General features: G+C 44.5%; 1 protein-coding gene across 5 annotated transcripts in view; it reads left to right on the top strand.

The window, feature by feature from the left end:
- The window catches only part of CCDC63 (coiled-coil domain containing 63), a 150,945-nt gene that overhangs the window by 103,237 nt on the left and 24,211 nt on the right, over positions 1–23,497 (top strand). For 3 of the 5 annotated variants that reach the window (XM_081539948.1, XM_081539941.1, XM_081539933.1), the window contains one exon: positions 6,009–6,256. The exons of 1 other annotated variant lie outside the window; for it this stretch is intronic. In XM_081539948.1, coding sequence (XP_081396074.1) covers positions 6,009–6,019 — 11 coding nt within the window. In that variant the 3' untranslated portion in view covers positions 6,020–6,256. Of the gene's footprint in view, positions 1–6,008; positions 6,257–18,834; positions 18,999–23,497 lie in introns of those variants that run through there. One more of the 5 variants, XR_014068496.1, reaches the window with a different exon arrangement.

Raw genomic sequence — 23,497 nt, 5'->3', positions numbered from 1 at the left:
GGAGCCCAAAAAATAAAGTCTGTCACTGTTTCCATTGTTCCCCATCTCTTTGCCATGAAGTGATGGGACCAGATGCCATGATCTTAGTTTCTTGAATGTTGAGTTTTAAACCAGCTTTTCACTCTCCTCTTTCACCCTCATCAATTCACTTTCTGCCGTAAAGGTGGTGTCATCTGCATATCTGACGTTATTGATATTTCTTCTGGCAATCTTGATTCCAGCTTGTGCTTCACCCAGCCCTGCATTTTGCATGATGTACTCTGCATATAAGTTAAATAAGCAGGGTGACAATATATAGCCTCGATGTACTCCTTTCCCAATTTGGAACCAGTCTGTTGTTCCATGTCTGGTTCTAACTGTTGCTTCTTGACCTGCATACAGATTTCTCAGGAGGCAGGTAAGGTGGTCTGGTATTCCCATCTCTTGAAGAATTTTCCACAGGTTGTTGTGATCCACACAGTCAAAGGCTTTGGCATAATCAATAAAGCAGAAGTAGATGTTTTTCTGGAATTCTCTTGCTTTTTCTATGATCCAATAGATGTTGGCAATTTGATCTCTAAACCAGAGATCAAATCCTACACAACAGGTGTTTTATTGTCACCAATTCAAATACAGGAGTTGGTGGTGGACAGGGAGCCTGGAGTGCTGCAGTCCATGGGGTCGCAAAGAGTTGGACACAACTGAGTGACTGAACTGAACTGAACTGAATTCAAATACAAGAAGCTGGAAACTTTGTGAGATTAAGGGACTTGCTTAAAATGAACAGCTAGTATGTAGGGGAAGCTGGGATTCAAGTTCAGGTGATCTCACTCCAGACCCCATGTTCCCAATTACCAAGCTTTTGTGCTCTTTTTTTCAACTCCTCTCTCTTCCTTGACCTCTGTACCCAATGATCATATTATTTACGACACCTATCATCTAGTTCTCTTACTGTCTCAAACTCCATTATTCTCTGCTAGGACTATTGCAGTATCCTCTTAACTGGTTTCACAGCCTTTAGACTCTGCTTTGTCTTGGTTACACTGCCATATTTCTCTTTGGGAAGCATGAGTTTGATCATGTTCCTCTTCAGCTCAGAAAACCCTAGCGGTTCTCCCGCTGTCTACTACTACAAACTGTAGCTTGGCATCTAAGCCTTCCATGTCTGACTCCAGCTTAATGGAATCCCAGTTTGTTCTTCCTATGTTCCAACTAGATGGGACTAATTGTGCTGAGAACATTCTTTACATTCTATGTTCCTTCTTAGGGGTTCTCACCCCCTTCCCCCCAATTCCCACTGAAACTCTCCATTACTGTTACTTGAGTATGAGTCTTAGCTTTCCTTCTGGATGATGAGCACTAATGGGGGAGTAATATCACGATGGGGGAGGGCAGTCTATAGAAGTAACTTAATGGTGTTCCTTAAAAACAAGTTGGCAGGAGCAAAGAACAATATTTCTCTTCCAATAAAGCAAAGCCAGGAGTACAAAAGACAGCAGAAAATAGATTTTAGCACTAACTTGCATAGGAAAGAGACTGTCATGTGTTTTTTAAAATTCAGGTGTAATGCATGTAAAGAGCACATATCTTAAGTGTCCAGTTCAGTGAATGTTGGCTGAGGTATATGCCTGCGTAATGACCCACTGATCTCAAGATTCTGAACACACCCATCATCCCAGAAGGTTCCCTCATGTTACCCATTAATACTCACCCCCACCTCATCAGAGAGAATCATTATTTTAACCTTGATTCATTTTGCCTGTTCTTACCCTTCGCATAAGTGAATTCATAGAGTAGCTGGCTTCTTTCTTTCAACATAATGTCTGTCTCGCATGGTTTTGATTACTGCATAAAGCATAAAATAATTTGCACATACTTAAAAGAAAGACGGTTATTAAAATGATGGTTTTTTCCCAAGAAAGGACACAGAGGACTCAAACCAACCTAAAGACACTTAATCCTACCCCCATAGCATGATGATGCAGTGGTGGAAGGAACCAGAAATTTGGGCTTAATTTAACCCCAGGGCAAATAGCGCATTACAGCTTTGCCAGAGAAGGTTAAGGGTAGGAACTGGGTAGAGGAAAGAGAGGGAACAGAGGAAAGAAGATGTATCAGTCAGGGTTCTCTAGAGAAACAGAACTGGTCAATGTATACAAGGAGATTTATCATGACAAATCGGTTCACACCATAATGGAGGCTGAGAAGTCCATAGTCTGCTATCTGCAAGCTGGAAACCCAGGCATGTCAGGGGTCTAATTCAGTCTGAATCTGAGGGCCTGAAAACCGGGGGAGCCGAAGGTTTAAATCCTAGTTGGAAGATAGGAGAAGATGTAAAGAGTTGTCCCAACTCAGCAGTCAGGCAGGGAGCAAAAAAGGGAATGAATTCTTCCTTCCTCCACCTTTTGTTCTGTTTAGACCCTCAAAGGATTGGACCATGCCCACCCACATTTGGGGAGGGCTATCAATTTATTGGGGCTTCCCAGGTGGCTTAGTGGGTAAAGAATCTGCCTGCAGTATAGGAGACGCAGGCAGACGTGGGTTCAATTACCGGGTTTGGAAGATACCCTGGAGGAGGACATGGTAACCCACTCCAGTATTCTTGCCCGGAGAATCCAATGGACATAGGAGCCCAGTAGGCTACAGTCCATAGGGTCGCAAATAGTTGGACACGACTGAAGCGACTGAGCACACACATGCACGCACATCAGTTTATTGAGTCCACTGATTCAGATCCTAATCTCATCCTGAAACACCCTCACAGACGCACTCAGAAATAACGCTTAATCAGACAAGTTGACACATAAAATTAATCATCACAGAGGGGTTTATAGTTTGATGTGTAAGGTTTAAATCCAAGTATGGTCCAAAGTCTTAGAAGGAAGCATTTTTTTCACCTGAGCCACCAACTCATGCAGACTCAGTAAAGGAGGGAAACCCCAGCTATAACTAGAACCACTAGGATCAAGGATGAACTCCGGAAGAAACGAGGAACAGGACTTGCAAAGCGGATGCCCCCGACCCTGCCCTATCTGAGCCTGCTTAGTTGTTGCAAGCCTGGCAAAAGGCCGTGTCTCCCATCCTGCTCACTAGCTCTTTCTTAAGTATAAATGATGGTATTTCAGAGTCGAAATTACCGAGGAGGGACAAAGTGCAAAGCCCGGGTTAGTTTTCCAGCTAATTTGGAGTGATTGTGTCTGGAGGGTAATTATCATTAGCTTTGCAGAAACTCATTGTATTTCTTTACTGTAAAGCCAGATTTCTGCAGATTTGGAAGCTTCAATGGGAAACACAATCCAGCATTCAGACGGTCGAATTATGCCATACTCAGGGCCCAGTCTGGTGATGTGCACACAGTAGGTCCTCACTAAGAGCTTATGGAGTGGGAGAGAGAGAAAGGGACAAAGAGAGACAGAGAAATAGATGATGGAGGGAAGGACAGCATGGGGGGAGGAGGTCGGGGAAGGAAGGAACAGAAAATGCAGAGACAGACCTGAGGAAGAAATGAGGTAGAGAAGGCAGAGGGTCAAGAGGCCAGTGGCAGAGCCGGGAGCCCTGGGCCAGTGGCTGCTCCCACCTCCACCCTTCAGAAATGCAGACCTCTCCTGCCTCTTGGTAGGGCTGGCAGTGCTCTCACTTTCCCCTGAAGAAGTTTCCAGAATGAAGAAGCCGTCCTGGTCCAAATCACTTTGAGATCTGGAACAGGTCACTCCCTTCTCTGAGCCTTTGTTTTCTCATCTGTAAACTGAACATCAGGGGGCCCAGCTCCTCATTCTCCTCAACTTCCTTTTATCCTTGGCCCACCTTTGTTGTTGTTCAGTTGCTCAGTCATATCTGACTCTTCCCAACCCCATGAATGGCAGCACACCAGGCTTCCCTGTCCTTCACTATCTCCCAGAGTTCGCTCAAGCTCATGTCCATTGAGTCAGTGATGCCGTCCAACCATCTCATCCTCTGTCGTCCCCTTCTCCTCCTGCTCTCAGTCTCTCCCAGCATCAGAGTCTTTTCCAGTGAGTTGGCTCTTCGCATCAGGTGGCCAAAGTATTGGAGTTTCAGCTTCAGCATCAGTCCTTCCAATGAACATTCAGACTTGATTTCCTTTAGGACTGACTGGTTTGATCTTCTTGCAGTCCAAGGGACTCTCAAGAGTCTTCTCTGGCACCACAGTTTGAAAGCATCAGTTCTTCAGCGTTCAGTCTTCTTTATGGTCCAACTCTCACACTGGTACATGACCAGTGGAAAAACCATAGCTTTGACTCTACAGATCTTTGTTGGCAAACCTTGCACAGTTCCTGTTGGCCCCCGAAGGTACCTGGGGCCTGGACCTGTGGTCTAGAGTTTTTATGGCGCTTTTTGTTCTCTACTGGGTGTGGACATGGGTGTCAAGGTCTTATTTCTGAGCTCCATAGAGATTGTGCATCTGATTCCTGACAATACACACAGTATCTTGGGACATGTGAGTGTAGTCAAGGCTATAGGCGGTGTGTGTGAATTGTCCTCGGCACCTTTCATTGTCCACTAAGGCACTGGCTGACCCCCACCCCTTCATATCATCAACACCTGGGGAGGAAGACTGGTTCTCTGCATAGCACTGGAGGGCGTGTCAATCAGGCTTTCATCCCCTTGAGAAAGGATCCTCTTCTGTCCCATGGCATGGTTAGACCTCAGGCATAAAGAACTAAGGAAGGAGGGAATTTCCTGGTGATCCAGTGGTTAGGACTCCATGTTTTCACTGCCAGCCTGAGGGCTTGGTTTCAGTCCCTGGTCTGGGAACTAAGATCCCACAAGCCTCTTGGTGCAGCCAAACAGAAACAAAACAAATACAAAAAACAAACAAAAAACTAAGGGACCACATAAAAAAACTACAATTCCCAGCATGCACTCTGTATCTGTTCCTCCCTTACCTGTAGCACTTCTGGAAGCTGTTCGTCTCAGGATACAAAATGCTTTTGACATTCTTCCCTTCCTTCCATCCTCCCCTCACCCCCCACCCCGCCGCCAACATATTGCCTTCTGGAAACTTCAGTCTCTAAATGGTAGAAGTACAGGCCAGCAAAAGGGAGAGTACTTTGCTCAGAGAAGTGCCCCATTTCGTGGAGAAAACCGCCTCCCCTCTCACCACCCCATTTTCTGACTGGCACAGACTGTGGGTCTGAGTCCCAGGTTCTAAGTGGGGAGGGGGGTTGAGTATTTTCCTGTTTCCTTTTACCCGGGAGGAGTGCCCTATTTCAGAAGATAAAACTTGAATAGGTTCCCGATTGTTTATCTCAACCCAGCTCCATCTGCCTTGTATTTATGGAAATTCCTCCCAGATTCTGGCAACAGGCGCCTGTCAGTCTTGGGTGTCAGCACTGTGAGCTTTGGATTTTGCTGCCTTCTTAGGTATTTTAGTGGAAAGCTGGGAAAATATGTCTCAGGGGCTGATACTCTGGTGCCAGAGTAAATCAACCACACCCAGCCTCTTCCTTTTACAGCTTCACCTACTTTTTCACTCATTCACTCACTTAATCAACAAACATTTATGGAGCACCTTAATTGTGCTGGGTACCATGCCAGGCACTGGGAACGAGAGGGTGAATGAAAGCTTCTCCCTGCTCTTGAAAGGGACTATCTTTGGGAGGAAGCAGATTCATAATCGTAGCATAAGAGTGATGGGTGATGCTGAGACCTGTTTAAACAAGAGAGGTCAGGGGACCTGTTCAAGGGTGCACAGTAAATTGGAGCAAGATCCAGAGAAGAGGCCAGTTCTCCTGCTTCTCCAGTTCCTCCCTGCCTCCTCCTCTCTGTCACCCTGAGTTTCCTTCTCCAGCTACCTCCCCTGCTAGGATAACCCTGGCCATTTCTCCCTTCCTCATAGATATTTATACCTTATCCCTAGCTTTCACCCCAGCCCCTGACCTTTTCACCCTAGAGCTCCTTCCAGGTTATGAACATGTCTCACAACTAGAGAAGGTGTTTAGAGATCTCTGCTCCCCCCTCCCCATTTGGTGGCCTGAGGCTTGACCCATTTGCTTTTCTCCTTTGACCAGGAAGCCTTTAGAGCACACAGCGTGAAGCCTGTGCCTTCAGTATCCAGAGTATCTGACTCCAACTCCTACTCTGCCATTCTTTGCTGTGTGCTGATCAAGTTGCTTAGTGTCTCTGAACTTCCTGTCTTCACCTGTAAAATGAGAATAATAACACTGATCTGTCTATTGAGATATTTAAATAAGCTCTTTTAAATACCCATTAAGCACTGTGCCTGGCTTATAGTAAGTGCCCAATAAATGATACCTGGTATTCTTGTTATTGTTATTATTGATAGTATTCCCCCTGTTAGATTGTATTCTCCTTGAGGGCAGGGACTATGTCTTTTCTGGTCTGCCTCCCTAGCACCAATAAAGTAAGTCATTGATGAATGTTCATTCAGTGATCTAATTGACACATCCAAGTCTAGTTGATGATCAGGCTGCACCATTAATTGTAAGAAAGAAAACTTGAATATGAAGTTGTAATCCAATGATTCCCAAAGTGAGATCCCTAAAGCCCTATTTCTGTATATTGATCTGGAGAAAAAAGGGTCACATCAGTTTAGGAAACTGTGAATCCTGTATCCCTTTCTGGGAAAGTCAAATGAACCTTAGGATATTAAAGGCTCTGACAATTCCTGCATAAGAGAAACCTTTGATTCTCCTGTTGCCCAAACTTAACTGACCCATGAACTCTTTTTTCATGATATGTTTATTGTCAACCCACTGACTTTGTGTACTGGAGGACACTTTCTAAGAGACCCAGTGCACACCATTCATGAATCTGCCACCCTGCCACCCTCCCACAGCTGCCACTCTGAAGGAATACACCAATCTGTTTGGTTTCCAGAATTTCTGAAGGGGCTAAGTACACATTCTATGTACCCTCCATGGGACACTGCTATGAAATGTTCTGCCAGCCTCCCTAAACAACAGGATAGTCATCAATGTGTATGTTTTTAAAACTCTTCATTTATTGTACAAACAACAATGCATAATTGGCTTTCTATAACGACAGAAGGGAGAGAGTTCATATACGCTCGCCAGAGATTACTTGAAACAATGGGGCATTTGCAACTGACCCAAACCTTAAAATCATCACACTCTCTTTAAAAACATGAGACACATTCGAGTTCCTGGAAGAATGGCTATTTTCCTTGTCTGGTAAGAAATGTGACATGGAGTCTACATATTTATTCTTTGTGATAAATGTTATGGTCAGATGAGATCTGAGGACGCCCAGAATTCCCTTTCAGCATGTAAAATGGAATCTAGAGAGAGGCTCATCTCACCTTCCTCTCCTTAAACCTGCAGGCATCTCCAGCCCAACCAAGCACTGTGCTGTTCATAGTCTGTTCCATATCTCCATCTAAATCTCTGCGTTTGCCATCGCTGTTCCCCTTGCTTTGAACCCCTTTTCCCTCACCAGTAAAAATAACAACATCAACCTCCATCTGTTGATCACTTACCATGGGCCAGGTTCTGCTAAGAGCTTTATGACTATTACCTAATTTAATCATTCTGGCAACCCTATGAGGTGGGAGTTTATTACCTCCAATTGACCGAGGAGGAAACTGAGGTGCCACGAGGTTATGTATCAGCTTCTCTTCACACGGCAAGGCAGGGATGGGCTAGGATTTGATCCCAGGAAGTTGAGGTCCAGATTCCCTGCATTTGCCCTTAAGTGCCCGGAGTTGATTTTTTGCTTTTATTGACATGAAATTCACCTAACGCAAGATTACCATTAGAAAGTCTATGATTCAGGGACTCCCGTGGTGGTCCAGTGGCTAAGACTTCAAGCTCCCAATACAGGGGGCCTGGGTTCGATCCCTGGTTGGGGAACTGGATCCCACATGCTGCAACAAAGAGTTCACATGTCGCAATGAAAAACCAGCACAGCCAAATAAATAAACTTAAAAAGACAACAAACAAGCAAAGTATATGACTCTGTGGCATGAACACATTCATGATATTGTGCAACTGTTGCCTCTAATTCTAAAATATTTTCATCACCCCAAAAGGAACCCCTGTATCCATTAAGCACTCACTCCCCATTCTCCCCCCTCTCCCAACTCCTGGCACCCTCCAGCCTGCATTCTCCTCGCTATTTTGCCTGCCTTTTCCAGCACCCAGGTAGGTTTCTGGAACAACGCACTGCTCTTTCCTCACACACAAAACAGCCTGGACTCGAGCTCCTGGAGGGGAGTGACTGGGTCTTCCTCACTAATCCACTCCCAGCCATCGGCTCTGAGTCTGGTAGATATTTGTGGAAGCTCCGCCTCATTTTCTATTGTTTATTGTTTTTTTTTTTTTACCATCTATTGGATTTCTTGAGACCCTGCTATGTACCACTATGCAAATCCTCAGAATAATTCTGTGAGGAGGCAGGAAAGATTATGCCTATCATACTAATGAGGGAACAGAGGCTGAGAAAGTTTAAACCATCTTCTCTCCTTCCTCTGTGCCTTTGTAATTGCTCTTGCCCTGTCTTGGAAACCTTTCCACCAGAGTTTTCCATTCTCAATGCCCTCACCATCCCTCTGCTGTCTGTTTGGCTTTGCTCCTGTGTTAGAAAAGCAAAAATCCAACACACAAAGGGAATTCACCCATTTGTCTTCCATAAGGCCACCTGGGCTCGCTCAGACACCCACCTTTCTCTGATCTTGGCTGGGATTCTTTCAGCTCCAGGAGCCTCCTGCTAATCGAAATCCCTGGTCTACAGTTTGTGCATCTTTGATGAATAAAAAATGGGGAAATGAATTAATTATTACTTAATAAATTCAGTTTGGTTGACAAAAATCTTTCAAAACATAAGGTCCCCACGTTGGAACCTGCCCAGATGTCCATCAACGGGTGGCTGGTGAAATAGATGATGCCTTCTCACAGGGGCATGCCAGGCGGGGAGACCCACAGGCACTAACATAGAAGGATGGACAAGATGTGGTATTAGAAGGGAAAAGAAAATAGCAGAAGAATTTTGGATGGCACAAACTCATTCAGGTGTAGCGAAGAAATGCACAGGTGGGTGAATATAAATATAGATGTATTCATGGAGAAAATTCTGAAAGAATACCAGTTTTTTTTTTGTTGTTGTTGTGGTAAAATATATATAAGATAAAATTTACCTTCTCAGCCATTTTTAAGTGTACAGTTCTTTTTAAAATTTTTTTAATTTATTTTATTTATTTTTGGTTGTGTTGGGTCTTTGTTGCTGTGCAGGTTTTCTCTAGTTGCAGAGAGTAAGGGCTGCTCTCTTGTTGCAGAGCATGGGCTCTGGGACACGTGGGCTTCAGTAGTTGTGCCACATGGGCTTAGTTGTTTCACGGCATGTGGAATCTTCCCAGATCAGGGATTGAATCCATGTTTCCTGCATTGGCAGGCAGATTCTTTATCCCTGAGCCACCAGGGAAGCCCAAGTGTACAGTTCTTGTATCAAATACATTCCCAAATTTGCTACTAGAACCACTATCCATCTCCGGTACTCTTTTCATCTGTAAATTGAAACTCTGGACCCCTTAAACATTAACTTCCTACTACCTGCTTCCTCCCAGCCCCTGGCAACCCCCTAATTTATTCTTTGTCTCTGTGAGTTTGACTATTTGAAGTACCTCTTATCAGTGGAATTATACAGTATTTGTCTTTTTGTAAGTGGCTTATTTCATTCAGTATTATATTCTCAAAGTTCATTCATGTCATAGCCTGTGTCAGGATTTCTTCCTTTTTAAGGCATTAGGATTTCCTCCTTTTTAAGGCAATAATATTCCATTGTATGGATAGACCACATGTTGCTTGTCCATTCATCCATTGGTGGATACCTGGGTTGCTTCTACATTTTAGCTACTGTGAATGATGCTTCAAGGGACAGGATTAAAAAAAAAAAAAACAGCACATTTTTAGCAAAACTAATCTCTGGGCAAGAGGATGGAATTACGGGGAAATTTTACTTCCTTTCCCTCACCACACACAATTTAATTTTAAAATGTATTAAAATGTATAAAATCTAGAGAAAGCCCTGATCCCCATATACGTCTTAGAGAAGTGTAACCACAGTTTGGGGTATGTTCTCCCCCAGGTTTTTCTTTGTACAGGTGAACATATAATATGCACATAAATACCCTTAGAAAGTGAAAACTGAATTGCAGAATTACATAGTTTGCTCTGTCTGTGGAGTGCTATATCATGGGCATCCTTTCAAGTCAGTTCGCGTGGGTCTATTTCATTCTTTTTAACTGCTTCCTACTCTTCTGTTGCCTATATGCTGCAAGTGTATTTAACCAATCCTCTATTGTGGACACTGAGCACTAAATTTAGGTTGTTTTTACCTTTTTCCTGTTATATCTGTGGTGGTGAATATCCTTGAATGAATAACTTTGCACAGGTGAGCATAACTGCTTGCAAGATAAATTCCCAAAAGCAGAATTGCTTCTCCAAAGAGTATATACTTTAAAAAAACTTTTGGCCATGCTGCACATGGCATGTGGATTCCTAGTTCCCCAACCAGGGATTGAACCGGGGTCCCCTGCAGCAGAAGTGTGGAGTCTTAACCGCTTCAGGGAAGTCCCTCCAAAGGGTGTACACTTTTGAAATGTGGGTGGGTATTGCCAAGTTATCTTCCAAAATAGTTGAAAGAATCACCCCTATCATCAGTGGAGACAGGAATATTTTCCACACATCCTCAACCAAAACCAGATAACCACCCTTGTTTTAATTTTCTAAAGATGAAGCTTATTACAGCCACCTTCAGTTATGAGGGCAGTTGGATTATTTCCAAGTTTACTGGTCAGTTGTTTTTCTTCTGTGAGTGTTTATATGTTTTGCCCACTTCTTAAGTGGGAGGCTTTTCTGTTTCCTTAAGGCTTTTGCTTTCACTACACTGTGTCATCTGACTTTTTTTTTTATTACAACCAGCAAGTTCAAGTGTACAATCCCTTATCTGAGACCCTTGGGGAAGGTGTGTTTCCGAATTCAGAATCCGTTTGGCTCTGGGAAAGGCATCAGGGTCCATGTGCCTTATCTAACACTGTCAGCAAGGTCTGGGGCAGCCCCCCTATAATCAAACACATTAATAATTCTGCTGTGAAAGTATAAATGTTCCCACAAAGTGGGATGAATAAGGAATATAAATAGATTTTAAATCTCTGGTCAAATCTGGTTTTGCTACTAAATGTGTTAGCAATAAAAACTCACAGTTTTCAGAGCTTTTTGGACTTTAAAATTTTGTTTAATGGATTGTGGACCTGTGTCACTTTTGTGTACAGGGAGAAAAGAAAAAATAAAGATAACTTTAAAATTAAATAAATAAGGCTCACACAGGGAAGTTAACGTCAAGTGACAAGGTCTGAATTCTTTCTTCCACCTCTAGGCTTTGAGAGGATTCAGGCAGGTGGGACAAGATAGGGATGTTTACACTTAGCCCGAGCTCATAGAGACAGGGTTACATCCACCTCTGTCGCTGTCAGCTTTAGCTAGCTAGCTTCAGCCCTCTCCCTTGCACACACTTATTCCTTTTCTGACAGGAAAGAGCTCTAACCCTTCCATGCATCCCCGATTGCTGATATGGACCCAGCCAGGACTGCCTTCCCAGCAGCCCCTTCTCGTCTTACTGCTTCACACAGCTTCTTTTGCTCCAAGCCCGAATGCGGGTGAAATTAACTCAGTCCCATGGAGCATCCCAGTATGGAGTCCTCTCATCTCCCCACCCCTAAGTCAGTGATTTCCACGAGGAGGCCCTGATGCTAATTCTTCTCCCAATATATAAAAACCAGGTGCTTCCAGGAACTGTAAATATGAATCTACTTTAGGCTTTTAGAGCTGCTGTGGAATTGAATAATCATAAAGGATACTTCTTCCGTGGAGATTTATGCCCTCCATGCACCCCCACTCCCGGTGCCCAACCGATAAAAAAAACATATTTTACCGAAATATATCTCCCATCAGCAGTCCTGGAACACCTCACTAACCGACTGTATTTATTGGGAAATGATTCACATTAATTTCAGGCGTCATCCTAATATTATATTTATGACAGACTGTGTGAGCGCCAGCAAGGGCCCTCGCCTCGTTCCTGGCATACATTCTGTTTCTGCAAATACATATTGTAAACACTGCCTGGAGAGATAGAATCATAAAACCAAAATAGGTTATCTTTGGAAAATCTGTTAATCCTAATCAAATAAGACAACCGCTTGCCTGATTTGAGAAGCTGAGAGGCTTCATCCAAGGTTTGTGAGTTTTTTTCTCTTAGAACTTTCTTATTCCAATTCTCCCCCCACCTCTAAGATGTGATGCAACTTTTTAATGCTGGAGGGGGTGACCCTCATAGTGATGAATGAGGCTGGACTTACAAATCCTGCCAAGTAAATAGTTGCTTATTGTGCAAAAGGAGAAACTAAAGGCAGAGAGGAGACCAGGGGCAGGAGAAGGTGGGAGAAAGTTTATTCAGAATCTATTTTATGTGACCTGACACAGCAAGACATGAGTATGGACAGAGAGAGAGAAAATGCAAAGTGCCTGCCTGTAGAGATACTCTTACTTTGGACAAGCCAGAGGAAGAGGAACAAGGCCATTCTCTGAGGCCTCTGGGAGGGAAAGCCTGGAGGGCTTTTAAGAATTGAGAGATCTAATATTTAATCTTCAGTTGTGTACACAGTGTGATGTAACCACACATACACCGTTGAAGCTATCATGTCCAGTAAAAGCCACCATACAGGACAATCTTGAGTGGGAGGTGTTCTGGGGGAAAGGAACAAAGGGTTTTGTTCCACTTTGGGGTTGTTATTGTCTGAAGCAGCTGTTTGCACCTGCCCCCATCCATTCCTACATCTTGGAACAGAAACCCTCCCTTCTTTCTCCAAAGCCTAAGCACTTGGGTGAAGTCTACTTCCACCGTTGGCTCCAGGGATGGGCACATGACTTAGTGCTGACCAATCAGAGCATTTTTATCTGCCTAGATCAGAGGATTCGTTCCTGATAACCATGTGACCCAGGCCCACCAATAAGAGCATTTTATTCTCTTGTACACAATGATTGGTGTCAGACCTGACCGATCAGAGCATGCCATCCTTCTGGCTACAGTGATTGCTTCCCAGATTGACACATGACCCACCATTAGCTAATATGAACAGCCCATCTCCCTGGTTCCAGATACTGTTACCGTAAAGGGCAAAGCTCAAAGCTAGGTTGAAGAAAGCCACTCCAGTATTTCAGCTGGAATTTTGGGGAAGGAAAAGACAAGTTCTCTTTAGACCAGGACTTTTGAGGGATGGGATGTAAGCTTGAGTGCCTGGCAGCCATTTTGTCATTGTGAGGGAGAACCTGTCTGAGAATAAAGACCATAGAGGAAAGCAAGTGGAATGATAAGGAAAGCTAGATTCTTGATGATAAAGATGATGACAATAATATTAATGCTAATGATGAACAACTCATGCTGTTTTTACCATGTCAAGCTCTAGAAACTATACCTACTGCTGCTGCTGCTGCTAAGTCGCTTCAGTCGTGTCTGACTCTGTGCGACCCCATAGACAGCAGCCCACCAGGCTCTGCCGTCCCTGAGATTCTCCAGGCAAGAACACTGGAGTGGGTTGCCATTTCCTTCTCCAATGCATGAAAGTGAAAAGTGAAAATGAAGTTGCTCAGTCGTGTCCGACTCTTCGCGACCCCATGGACTGCAGCCCACCAGGCTCCTCTATCCATGGGATTTTCCAGGCAAGAGTACTGGAGTGGGTTGCCATTGCCACCTAGAGTGGTCATTTATTTCTCCTAACAAGTCTATGTTCTGGATGCTTTTAGTACTTCCATTTAACAGATGAGAAAATGAAGGCCGAGTGGCCACCCTGTCAGAAATAGAGCCAGAATTTGAACCCAAGTAATTTGACTCCAGAGACATCATTTTACTGACAAAGGTTCGTGTCGTCAAAGCTATGGTTTTTCCAGTAGTCATATACAGATGTGAGGGTTGGCCCATCAAGAAGACTGTGCTTAAGGATTGGTGCTTTCAAATTGTGGTGCTGTAGAAGATTCTTGAGAGTCCCTTGGACTGCAAGGAGATCAAACCAGTCAATCCTAAAAGAAATTATCCCTGAATATTCACTGGAAGGACTGATGCTGAAGCTGAAGTTCCAATACTTTGGCCCCATGATGATAAGAGCTGACTTATTGGAAAAGACCCTGATGCTGGAAAAGATTAAAGGCAAAAGGAGAAGAGGACGGCAGAGGATAAGATGGTTGGATAACATCACTGACTCAATGAACACAAATCTGAGCAAACTCCTGGAGACAGTGTAGGACAGAGGAGCCTGGCGTGCTGTAGTCCATGGGGTCGCAAAGACACAGTTTAGTGACTGAACAACAGCAGTTTGGCTCCAGAGTCCCTGTTCATAACTACTGTGTATTACTCAGCAAACATTTATTGAGCCTCTACTGTATGCCAGCTGTGTGAGGACATGGCAGTGAATGAGCCCTGATCCTTAATCTCCAGGAGCTCAGAGTCAGGGAGGGATGTCAGGAAAGCAGGCAAGCCCATCCACTGGGTGAAACCAAGCTGTGACTGAGGTAGCTGCCCTCAGTCAGCCTGTGACTACTGCACCACCTGCATCGATTTGCAAAGAAACTCACAACCTTCAGGAGGGCAGCTCCAGCCCTAACAGGCCTTCAAAAATGTCAAGGATATTTTTAGCCTGGAGAGTTGGTGCATCCGGTGACAGATTGGAGAAACGAGCCTGTGCTCTGGGGAGATGTAATGTGAAGCCACAGGAAACTCCGTTTCAGGAGAGAGGTTGGGCTCAGGGGCCGTTTCAGGAGAGAGGTTGGGCTCAGGGAGGCCTGGGGGCTTCAGGGAGACACAGGGAGGAGAGCCAGGTTGCTGGGTATCTGGAACTGGGGTGGAGGAGTCACACTTGGAGAGCTTGGCCCTAGAACCTTCCCTGGTCCACTCCCAGGAAGGTATGAAGATCTTTCAGAAGGTGCTACCTTAGCAGGTATACACGGGGGAGTAGCACTCACAGGGAGAGGGCCAGGTGGGCACAGAAATTGGGGAGGGCCCTTTAGTCATTCAACAAAGCCACATGCTAATACCCCAGAGCCTGACATACCGTCAGTGCTCAAAACACTTTGTTGAGCAAATGAGCACCCAGTCCATGAGCAAGCATCCACGCTGGCTCGGGGCTGTACCAGGAGCCAGGGATACAAAGGAGAAGGCACAGCCTCTGCCCTGTGTTAGAGGGGAGGAGAAAGTTGTAGAATCATGTGGTCAGATCTACAGCAGTTTGGTAACCCCATGGACTGTGGAAACTCCACAGAAGGCACTTAGCAAGGTCATGGAAGCCTTCCTAGAGGAGGTCACCCTTGAATTGGGGGCTTGAAAGATAATCTGAAGTGAACCAGGTAGAGAAGGCAGTGAAGTACAAAGGCATAGAGATGTATCAAGCCAAAAAATAAAATAATAAAAGAATAGCTCCCTTTTACTGACCCCCTCCATGAGGACCAGTCACTGTGCTATGCTTACAAAGGTTGGGTTTTATTTAATCTTCCCAGCAACTATAGGAGGAAAGGAAATCTTCCAATTTGCAGAGAGGAAACCTAGCCCCCAAACGTTGAGAGTGTGGACTCCGGGGCCAGGTGGCCCAGATTTGAATCCTCACTTTTTCACTAACCAGCTGTGTCACTGGGGCAGTGACTTTCTCTTGCTGGTCCTCAACTCCCCGCCTGTAAAATGGAGATAATAACAGCACCTACCTTGTTTAAGGTTGTTGTAGGAGTCCCATGAATTGCTACAAGCCACATACTTGAAAGACTGCTTGGCATAAGGTCATTGTTCAGTAAGTGTTGCATGAATAAATGGGGAAATGAATGAATGGGAATTAGGGCTAGAAGAAGTATAATAACCTTCTATGGCCACATAGAAAGTAACGTCAGAATTTGGACCCAGGTCTGACTCTGGATTCTGAGCCTCTGTTCTTTGTTGCTGACTCGGGGTTTAGTAAAACTAGGGAGGAAAGTCGTAATCCCTGAGGCTCTCATGGATGGCCGGAGTGAATATCATGTGCCAAGAACTGGCCTGAGCACTTTCCATTCAACAGCCCCTCACTTAGCCCTCATGACAACCCCACTGGGTACATCCTAATGCTTTTCTCATTTTACAGATGTAGATATTGAGGGTCAGAGTGGCTATGAGACTTGCCTGAGCTGCACAGCTAGCAAGTGGCCACCCTGGGATTTGAACCCAGCTTTTTATGACCAATTCATGATCCAGTTACACACAAGCCATAAAGAAATTGATAAATGATTGTACTCGAGGTGACTCACATGCATTTCTAGTTTAGTTCTCACCCCAGCCTTCTGAAGAAAGTGGTGGATTGTCAGTCCTGTGTTAAAGAGGAGGAAGCTAAGGATCAGAGAGGCTGATTAACTTGCCTAAGTCCACACAGCTGGTTGGCAGCCGTGCCTTCACGGAGGAGCAGGGTTGTTGCAGTTTATCAGACCAGCAGCCTTCCTACCTGAAGAAGCCACAGGCCTCAGTCCTCCATTTTTATTAATACAAACAGCTTCACCGGATCCAGCTACACCCAGAGGCTCCCTGCCCCGTTCCGCCTCTCACCTCCCTGGCTGACTCCACCAGCCACATGTTCTCTGCATTCTCAGTCCTCAAATGCAGATGCCTGCAGCCATGACAAGTCGTCTGTTGGTGCCCACCTCCTTGGTCTGTCACAAAACCAATGTCAGTTAATTTGAGGCTGATTCCCAGGTACGTGGCCCACACTGAATACAGTTCCATGCAGGTCAGAGAGCTGCTGTGGCTGTTGACAGAGCCCTGGGGCTTATATCACTTTCAGGGTCCCACATCTAGTGGCCAGAGCTGGCAGGCCCGAGGGAAGAAATCCCCTTTGCCTTGTCTCTCTCCTCTTCCAAAACATTCTGCTGCTGTCCATCTTGCTGACACTGTTACAATCCAGGCCAGCGTGGTCCTTTACCTGGATGGCTGCTACAGCCACCTCCCTGGGCTCCTGCTGGGACACCCCCTACACACACACACACTCAAAGACAACTCACTACCCGCACATGAGCCCTGCTTAAAACCCACCAATGCCATAGAGACCCAGAGAATTGAAAAACATACTCAAATACATGAGCACACATGTTCATAGGAACACTATGCACAATAGCCAAAAGGTGGGAAAACCCACACATCCATCAATAGATGAATGGGTAAACCAATTATAGCCTATCCGTACAATGAAATATTATTCAGCTGTAAGAAGGAGTTATAGATGCGGCACCGTAGATAAACCTTGCAAACATTATGTGGTGTGATTGATAGAAACCAGACACAACAGGCCACATATCTGATTCTATGCATGTGAACTGTCCAGAATAGGTAAATTCATAGAGACAGAAAGCTGACTGGCGGTTGCCAGGGGCTGGTGAGGAGAAGGGAATGGGGAGTGGTTGTTAATGGGTGTGGAGTATCCACTTGAAGTAATGAAAATGTTCTGGAACTAGATAGAGGTGGTTGTATAACATTGTGAATGTATTAAATAACACTAACATTACTTTTACATGGCCAAGTGTGTGTGCATGTATGTGTGTGTATGTAAAACTCTCACGTTTAAAAAAGTTTTTGACTATTGATTAAAAAATTTACTGTTTTAAACCATTTTCGGGCTTACACATGCTCAGTCCTATCCGACTCTTTGTGACCCCATGGACTGTAGCCCACCAGGCTCCTCTGTTCATGGGATTTTTCAGGCAAGACTACTAGAGTGGATTGCCATTTCCTCCTCCAGGGGACCTTCCCAACCAAGGGATCGATCCCAACACAAGGATCCTGCGTCTCCTGCACTGGCAGGTGGAATTTTAACCACTGAGCCACGTGGGAAGCCCTGAACCATTTTCATCACCCTCAAAAGAAACATATTTGTTTGAATATCTGTTTTCCAGTTCTTTAGGATGGGTACTTAGGTGTGGAGTTGCCGGGTTGTATGGTAACTTTATGTTTGAAGTTTGGAGAAACTTCCAGACCATTTTCCACAGTGGCTGCACAATTTTGCATCCCCACCAGCAGTGTATAAGGGCAGAGAGAGGTTTTGAGGCTTGAATGCAATAATACATGTACAGGGTTTCACTAGGGCTTGAAAAACAATAAATGTTCCAAAAATATGGGCAATTATGATTATTCTTATTAACCATCATTACTATGTACCTCCTCTAGGCCAGGCCCTGGTGTAGGTACTGGTGGTACAGAGATGAATGCAAAATGATTCCTACTTTCAAGGAGCCCCTGTTCACCTGAATGACTTTTCATCAGGCTGTTCCAAGTAACTGATTTGATTAACAACAATAATAATAGCTACAAATGTAATGACTGCTTATAACGTGCCTGGCATTATGCCAAGTTCTTTATTCACTTCCTTCCTGTGGTCCTCACAAGGGAGTAAGCAATATTAAGACAATATTACTATCCCCTTCTACAGATGAGAAGACTCAGAGTTGGGTGGGTGTTCCCAAGCACCACGGCCGACATCCAGCAGTGATTAAATGAGAAGCCTGTGTCCTTATCCACTGCCCTTCCTGGACTCAAATGTGAATCTATTTCCTCTGCATTCTGCCAAAATCCTGAAATTAACCCACATTTCCCTTGCACCAACCCACCTGGATTCTAGCTGTAGATACCAGCGTGGCAGGGGCATCTGGTGGGCAACTTCTGGGCACAAGTTTCAAGTGTTGGTCAGGGCCTGAAGGGACAGTCTTTCTTGCAGTTCAAGAGGCCACTTTTGAGGGCTAATCCAGGCAGCATCTGGGCCTCTGATACCCCAAGAACAAGTACCAAGTTGCATTTGCTTTTTCCTCCCAGGCTGCAGGTCTTTCCCTCAAAAGCTGGCCACTGCCAGCCACATCCTTGGTGGCCCTGCTACTTCAAGTATTCATAGTCCCTTGCAAGACTGCACCTGCAGTTTGTGTCCAGAAGAGCAACACCAGGTCTGCCGTCCATGTTGTCCACACCTCTGATTCTATAAGGTACTGGGAGGGCCTCTTCCTGCAGGATGCTAGTCTGTGTGGATTGTTGAGTGGGTTTCCATGGACCAGTGGGTTTTCTGTGAATCCTCAGGGCCTCCCAGAGCAGCTGGTGGCTCCCCTGGCAGTGCCAGCTAGGGGGTACTGAAGTGATCGTCTTCAAGTCCGCCTGCCCAGGCCTGCAAGGCCAGACAGAAACTGGAGGCAGGGACTACAGGCCCCGGGGGAGGGGGATGCACTGGACAGCATAGAAGACACTCTGAGTCTCTGAAGACCCCAGGGATTCCCTCTCCTCTCTCCTGTATTTTCTTGAAATGACTGTTCCCCTACTTGGTAGGTTAAACATTTACTATCCTGTGTCCCTAAAATGGGCTTCCCTGGTGGTTCAGATGGTGAAGAATCTTCCTGCAATGCAGGAGACCCATGTTCGATCCCTGGGTCAGGAGGATCCCCCAAAGAAGAGAATGGCTACCCACTCCAGTGTTCTTGCCTGGCGTGTTCCAGGGACTGAAGAGACTGGCGGCTACAGTCCATGGGGTCGCAAAGAGCTGGACATGACTGAGTAACTAAAACAGCCATTTGAGTACCACATGTCACAGTATTTTGCCATATCCACAAACCACCATTATTGTCACTTATTTTATACTTTTCTTCAAATTGACTCACTTTTTTTTTTTTTACTTTTAATACGTGTTTTGAAGAAAGAAACTTTATTTTGCAACTGTAAATGAAACACTAAAGTTTTCCTTTGCAGAAACAGAATGGAACATAAAAGTAAATATGTACCTCCTACATAGATTTCTTACTAATTACAAAGGGAAAAAATCAGAGTGGAGAAACCTAACAGATACCACCCCATCCAGGAAGTCAGAGTTTACAACACCAGAAACGGGACAAACAGCCGTCAGGGGCCTCCTGATATGATCCACTGAGAAGGATACAGCATTACTTCAGTGGTGTTCTTGCCAAAAGTGTGTAACTTGAATCTTTTTTATTTATTTATTTTTGGCTGCGCTGGGTCTTCATTGCTGCACGTGGACTTTTAGTTGCGGCGAGGGGGAGCTACTCTCTAGTTTCGGTGCACACACTTCTCATTGCGGTGGCTTCTCTTGTTGTGGAGCACGAACTCCAGGTGCATGGGCTCAGTAGTCATGGTGCACGGACTTAGTTGCCCTGTGGTATCTTCCCAGACCAGGGATCAAACCCATGTCCCTTGTATTGACAGGCAGATTCTTAACCATTGGATCACCAGGGAAGTCCCCATAACTTGATTCTAATGCCAAGGAAACACCAGACAAACCCAAACTGAGAGATGGTCTCCAAAATGGACTCTTCAAAAATATCAGCCTTGAGAAAGACAAAGGAAGGCTGAAGCACAGGTCCAGGTTAAAGGAGGCTAAAAGAAGGGACAGTTAATTTCAATGTGTGATCCTGGATAAGATCCCTGAATGGAAAAATAATGATTATAAAATATGGTTCAATTTTATGTCACTATTTCATTTGGTGAAATTTCAACACGAAATCTTAAAACTCAGATTCTAGAACCATATCACTGCTAAGTTTCCGGCATGTGACAGTTGTACAATAGTTACGAATGAGAATGACCTTGTTCTTAGAAGACAAACACTGATCTCTTGTGTGTAAAGGACTGTGCTGGTGATTGCATTAACTCTCAAATGGTTCAGGAGGAAACATATATATAGAAAGATATATATACACATACAGACGGAGAGAAAAATAAAGCAAATGTGGCAAAATGTCAACATTTGGCAAATCTGGAGAAGTTCAGAGAGTTCACGGTACTCTTCTTATAACTCTTCTGTTGTAATTTTTTTCCAAATAAAAAGTTTTGAAAAATGTCCATCTGTAGAAAGCAAAGGCAACTCACATATCACTGAGGGAGGGGTCCCACACTTTGCGAAATGGAACTCAGGGCAGTTTCTCCTTCTCTAAGTCTCTCCATATTGTGGTTCTTTCCTTCTTCAGCGTCCTCCTGGGTCGGTTCAGTTCAGTTCAGTTCAGTTCAGTTCAGTCGCTCAGTCGTGTCCGACACTTTGTGACCCTGTGGGTAGGTTTATCTACCTACTTGTTCCCCACTTTAGGGATTCAGGACTCACATTAGTGTATTAAAGGCTCTGAAAAGTGGTGGCTTTTTGTTGTGTGAGGGTCTGATGTTTGTTGTGCTCCTACCACGTCTCTGTGAGCTGTAGGAGATAGATACTGTCATTATACCTATTTAACAGATGAAGGAACTGAGATTTAAAGAGACAAAGTCATTTATCCAAAGTTTCCTCAGAAGCCAAAGAACAGGGATTAGATACCTCCTTTAATTACCCCAATGTACCCCAAGCCACCCCTGGTGGCTCAGAGGGTAAAGAATCTGCCTTCAACGCAGGAGACCTGGGTTCGATCCCTGGGTTGAGAAGATCCCCTGGAGAAGGAAATGGCAACCCTCTCCGGTATTCTTGCCTGGAGAATTCCATGGACAGAGAAGTCTGATGGGATACAGAATTCCATGGACAGACTACAGTCCATGGGGTCGCAAAGAGCTGGACACAACTGAGTGACCACACACTTCACACTTTACATAGAATTATTGGAGGCAGTCTAGTGGCTGAGATCTAGAGGGATTTGGGGTTCAAATCCCAGCTCTACCACTCTGCTAGCTGTGTGATCTGGAACAGGACACTTGTAAGTTGTGGTGATGATTAAATAAATCAGTATATGGAAAGTACTTGGTGTTTGACATAATACCTGGGAGTAACAGAGACTCAGAGAGGTTAAGTGACTTGGCGAAGGACACACAGGAAGTGGCAGGTTCAAGATTTGAACTCTGGGAGACTCCAGAGCCCCAGCTGTGATCCTGTATCCTGCTGACCCTGAGCTCTGGGTTTAGCTCACCTGCTTCTGGTCCCTATTTGCCTCCCATAACATAGCTCCCTTCCAGCTTCTCCTTCCGTAGTCAAAGTCTACATTTTCCTAGTCTGGGTGTGGCTCCAGTCAGTCCTCATGAGGACTTCTGGGCCCTTTGCTTGGATCACCAGCTTATATCCCACACCCAGCCTTGGTAGGGAAGGTGAATACACCTTACCTGCCACCAAGGGAGTCTTAACTGCTGCAGAAGTCCCAATCCACAAACCAGTGGGTTACCAGAATGTTCCTCAGGCTCACAGGATCTAGGCTACACTAAAGCGAGCATGGCAAATATTTATTCAGCCAAAGAGACTAAAACAACAACAACAACAACAACAAACAGGGTTGGAATCCATTTCAGCCTAACCGATATTTTACACAATTGGATACGTTTGACTAAACTAATACATATGTATGGAGACTGGCGCATTTCCATTCAAAGCAATGTAAATTACCTTTGACCAATATATTTTCCTGGAAATCAATGCATTTTAACACGAGATAATATTTATGAAATTGAATTTTTTATTGAAGCTAATGCAATTCTATTCTATTTTATGCATTTTTATTAAACTAATGCATTTTAAATTAATCCATTGTATATTAAGTACAACAGACATTGGTACTTACAGTAAAATAATATATGCCCACTGAAATCAATACAGTTTCAAAACCTGGTGTTTTCCATTTAACTGAAGGATGTCAAGAATATGCAGCAACGAGTTCAGGGCATATGAATGTAAAATTGTCTTTTCTTTTTTTCCCCCAAAACTATTATCATGTAAAAAATATTGTGCCTCAGATATGGCCAGAAGCCCAAGGATTTAGATTTAATTCATGATTATAACAGCCAACTCAATCAAACATCCCACTTTACCGACTTTTTGACCAAGAGGATTGGTGATTCTTAATCATGAAGTGTGACACAGATCACTTGTCACTACTAATAAAATACTGAAGTTTGCAAATAATTTACTTTGGAAAAAAAAAGATCATGTTTTGAATCAGTCCAGGTCCTGGCAGGAAAAGATAATGCACTCAAACTGGTATTTCAAGAAGTGTTGAATAAAGAGACTATTTACTAAGGAGAGGGCAGGTTTAGAAAAACAATGGTGCCGCGCCCTGGGGCTAGTAACCTTAGGGAGCTCTTACCCAGTGGGCATTACCAGGCAGCTGGCAGAGAGAGAGAAGCTGTGGCTATCACTAGAGAAACTGCCTCCCCAGCAATACCACAGAGAAGGAGCTAGGGAATAAATACTCAACTTCTCTATCTTCCCTCTTGAACTCCTGTTGATACTATACTTCCCATTGGCCAAATCAACCAAAAGCCAAAGGAAAAGAAAGACGGTTGTTGCAGTCCCGAGGCATCACAGAATAAGCTGGAGATAGGTCAAGAAGGGTGAATATGGTAGGGAAGTGGAAGATACTAGCACAGCTCCTGAGTGCTTACTGGACACGAAGTTTTTTCTCTTTTAATTCTCGCAACACCCTCTGAGGAAGGTACTACTATTATCCCCATTTCCAGGATGGGAAAATTGAGGCTCAGAGAGATAAAGCGGGAGAGCTAAGGTTTGGAGAGAGGCCCATCT

This window comes from Giraffa tippelskirchi, chromosome 11, assembly GCF_054371585.1.
Source record: "Giraffa tippelskirchi isolate mGirTip1 chromosome 11, T2T-mGirTip1v1.2.pri, whole genome shotgun sequence".
Taxonomy (NCBI): domain Eukaryota; kingdom Metazoa; phylum Chordata; class Mammalia; order Artiodactyla; family Giraffidae; genus Giraffa; species Giraffa tippelskirchi.
The sequence above is the reverse complement of the archived record's forward strand: the minus strand, read 5'-3'. Positions and strand labels throughout refer to the sequence as shown.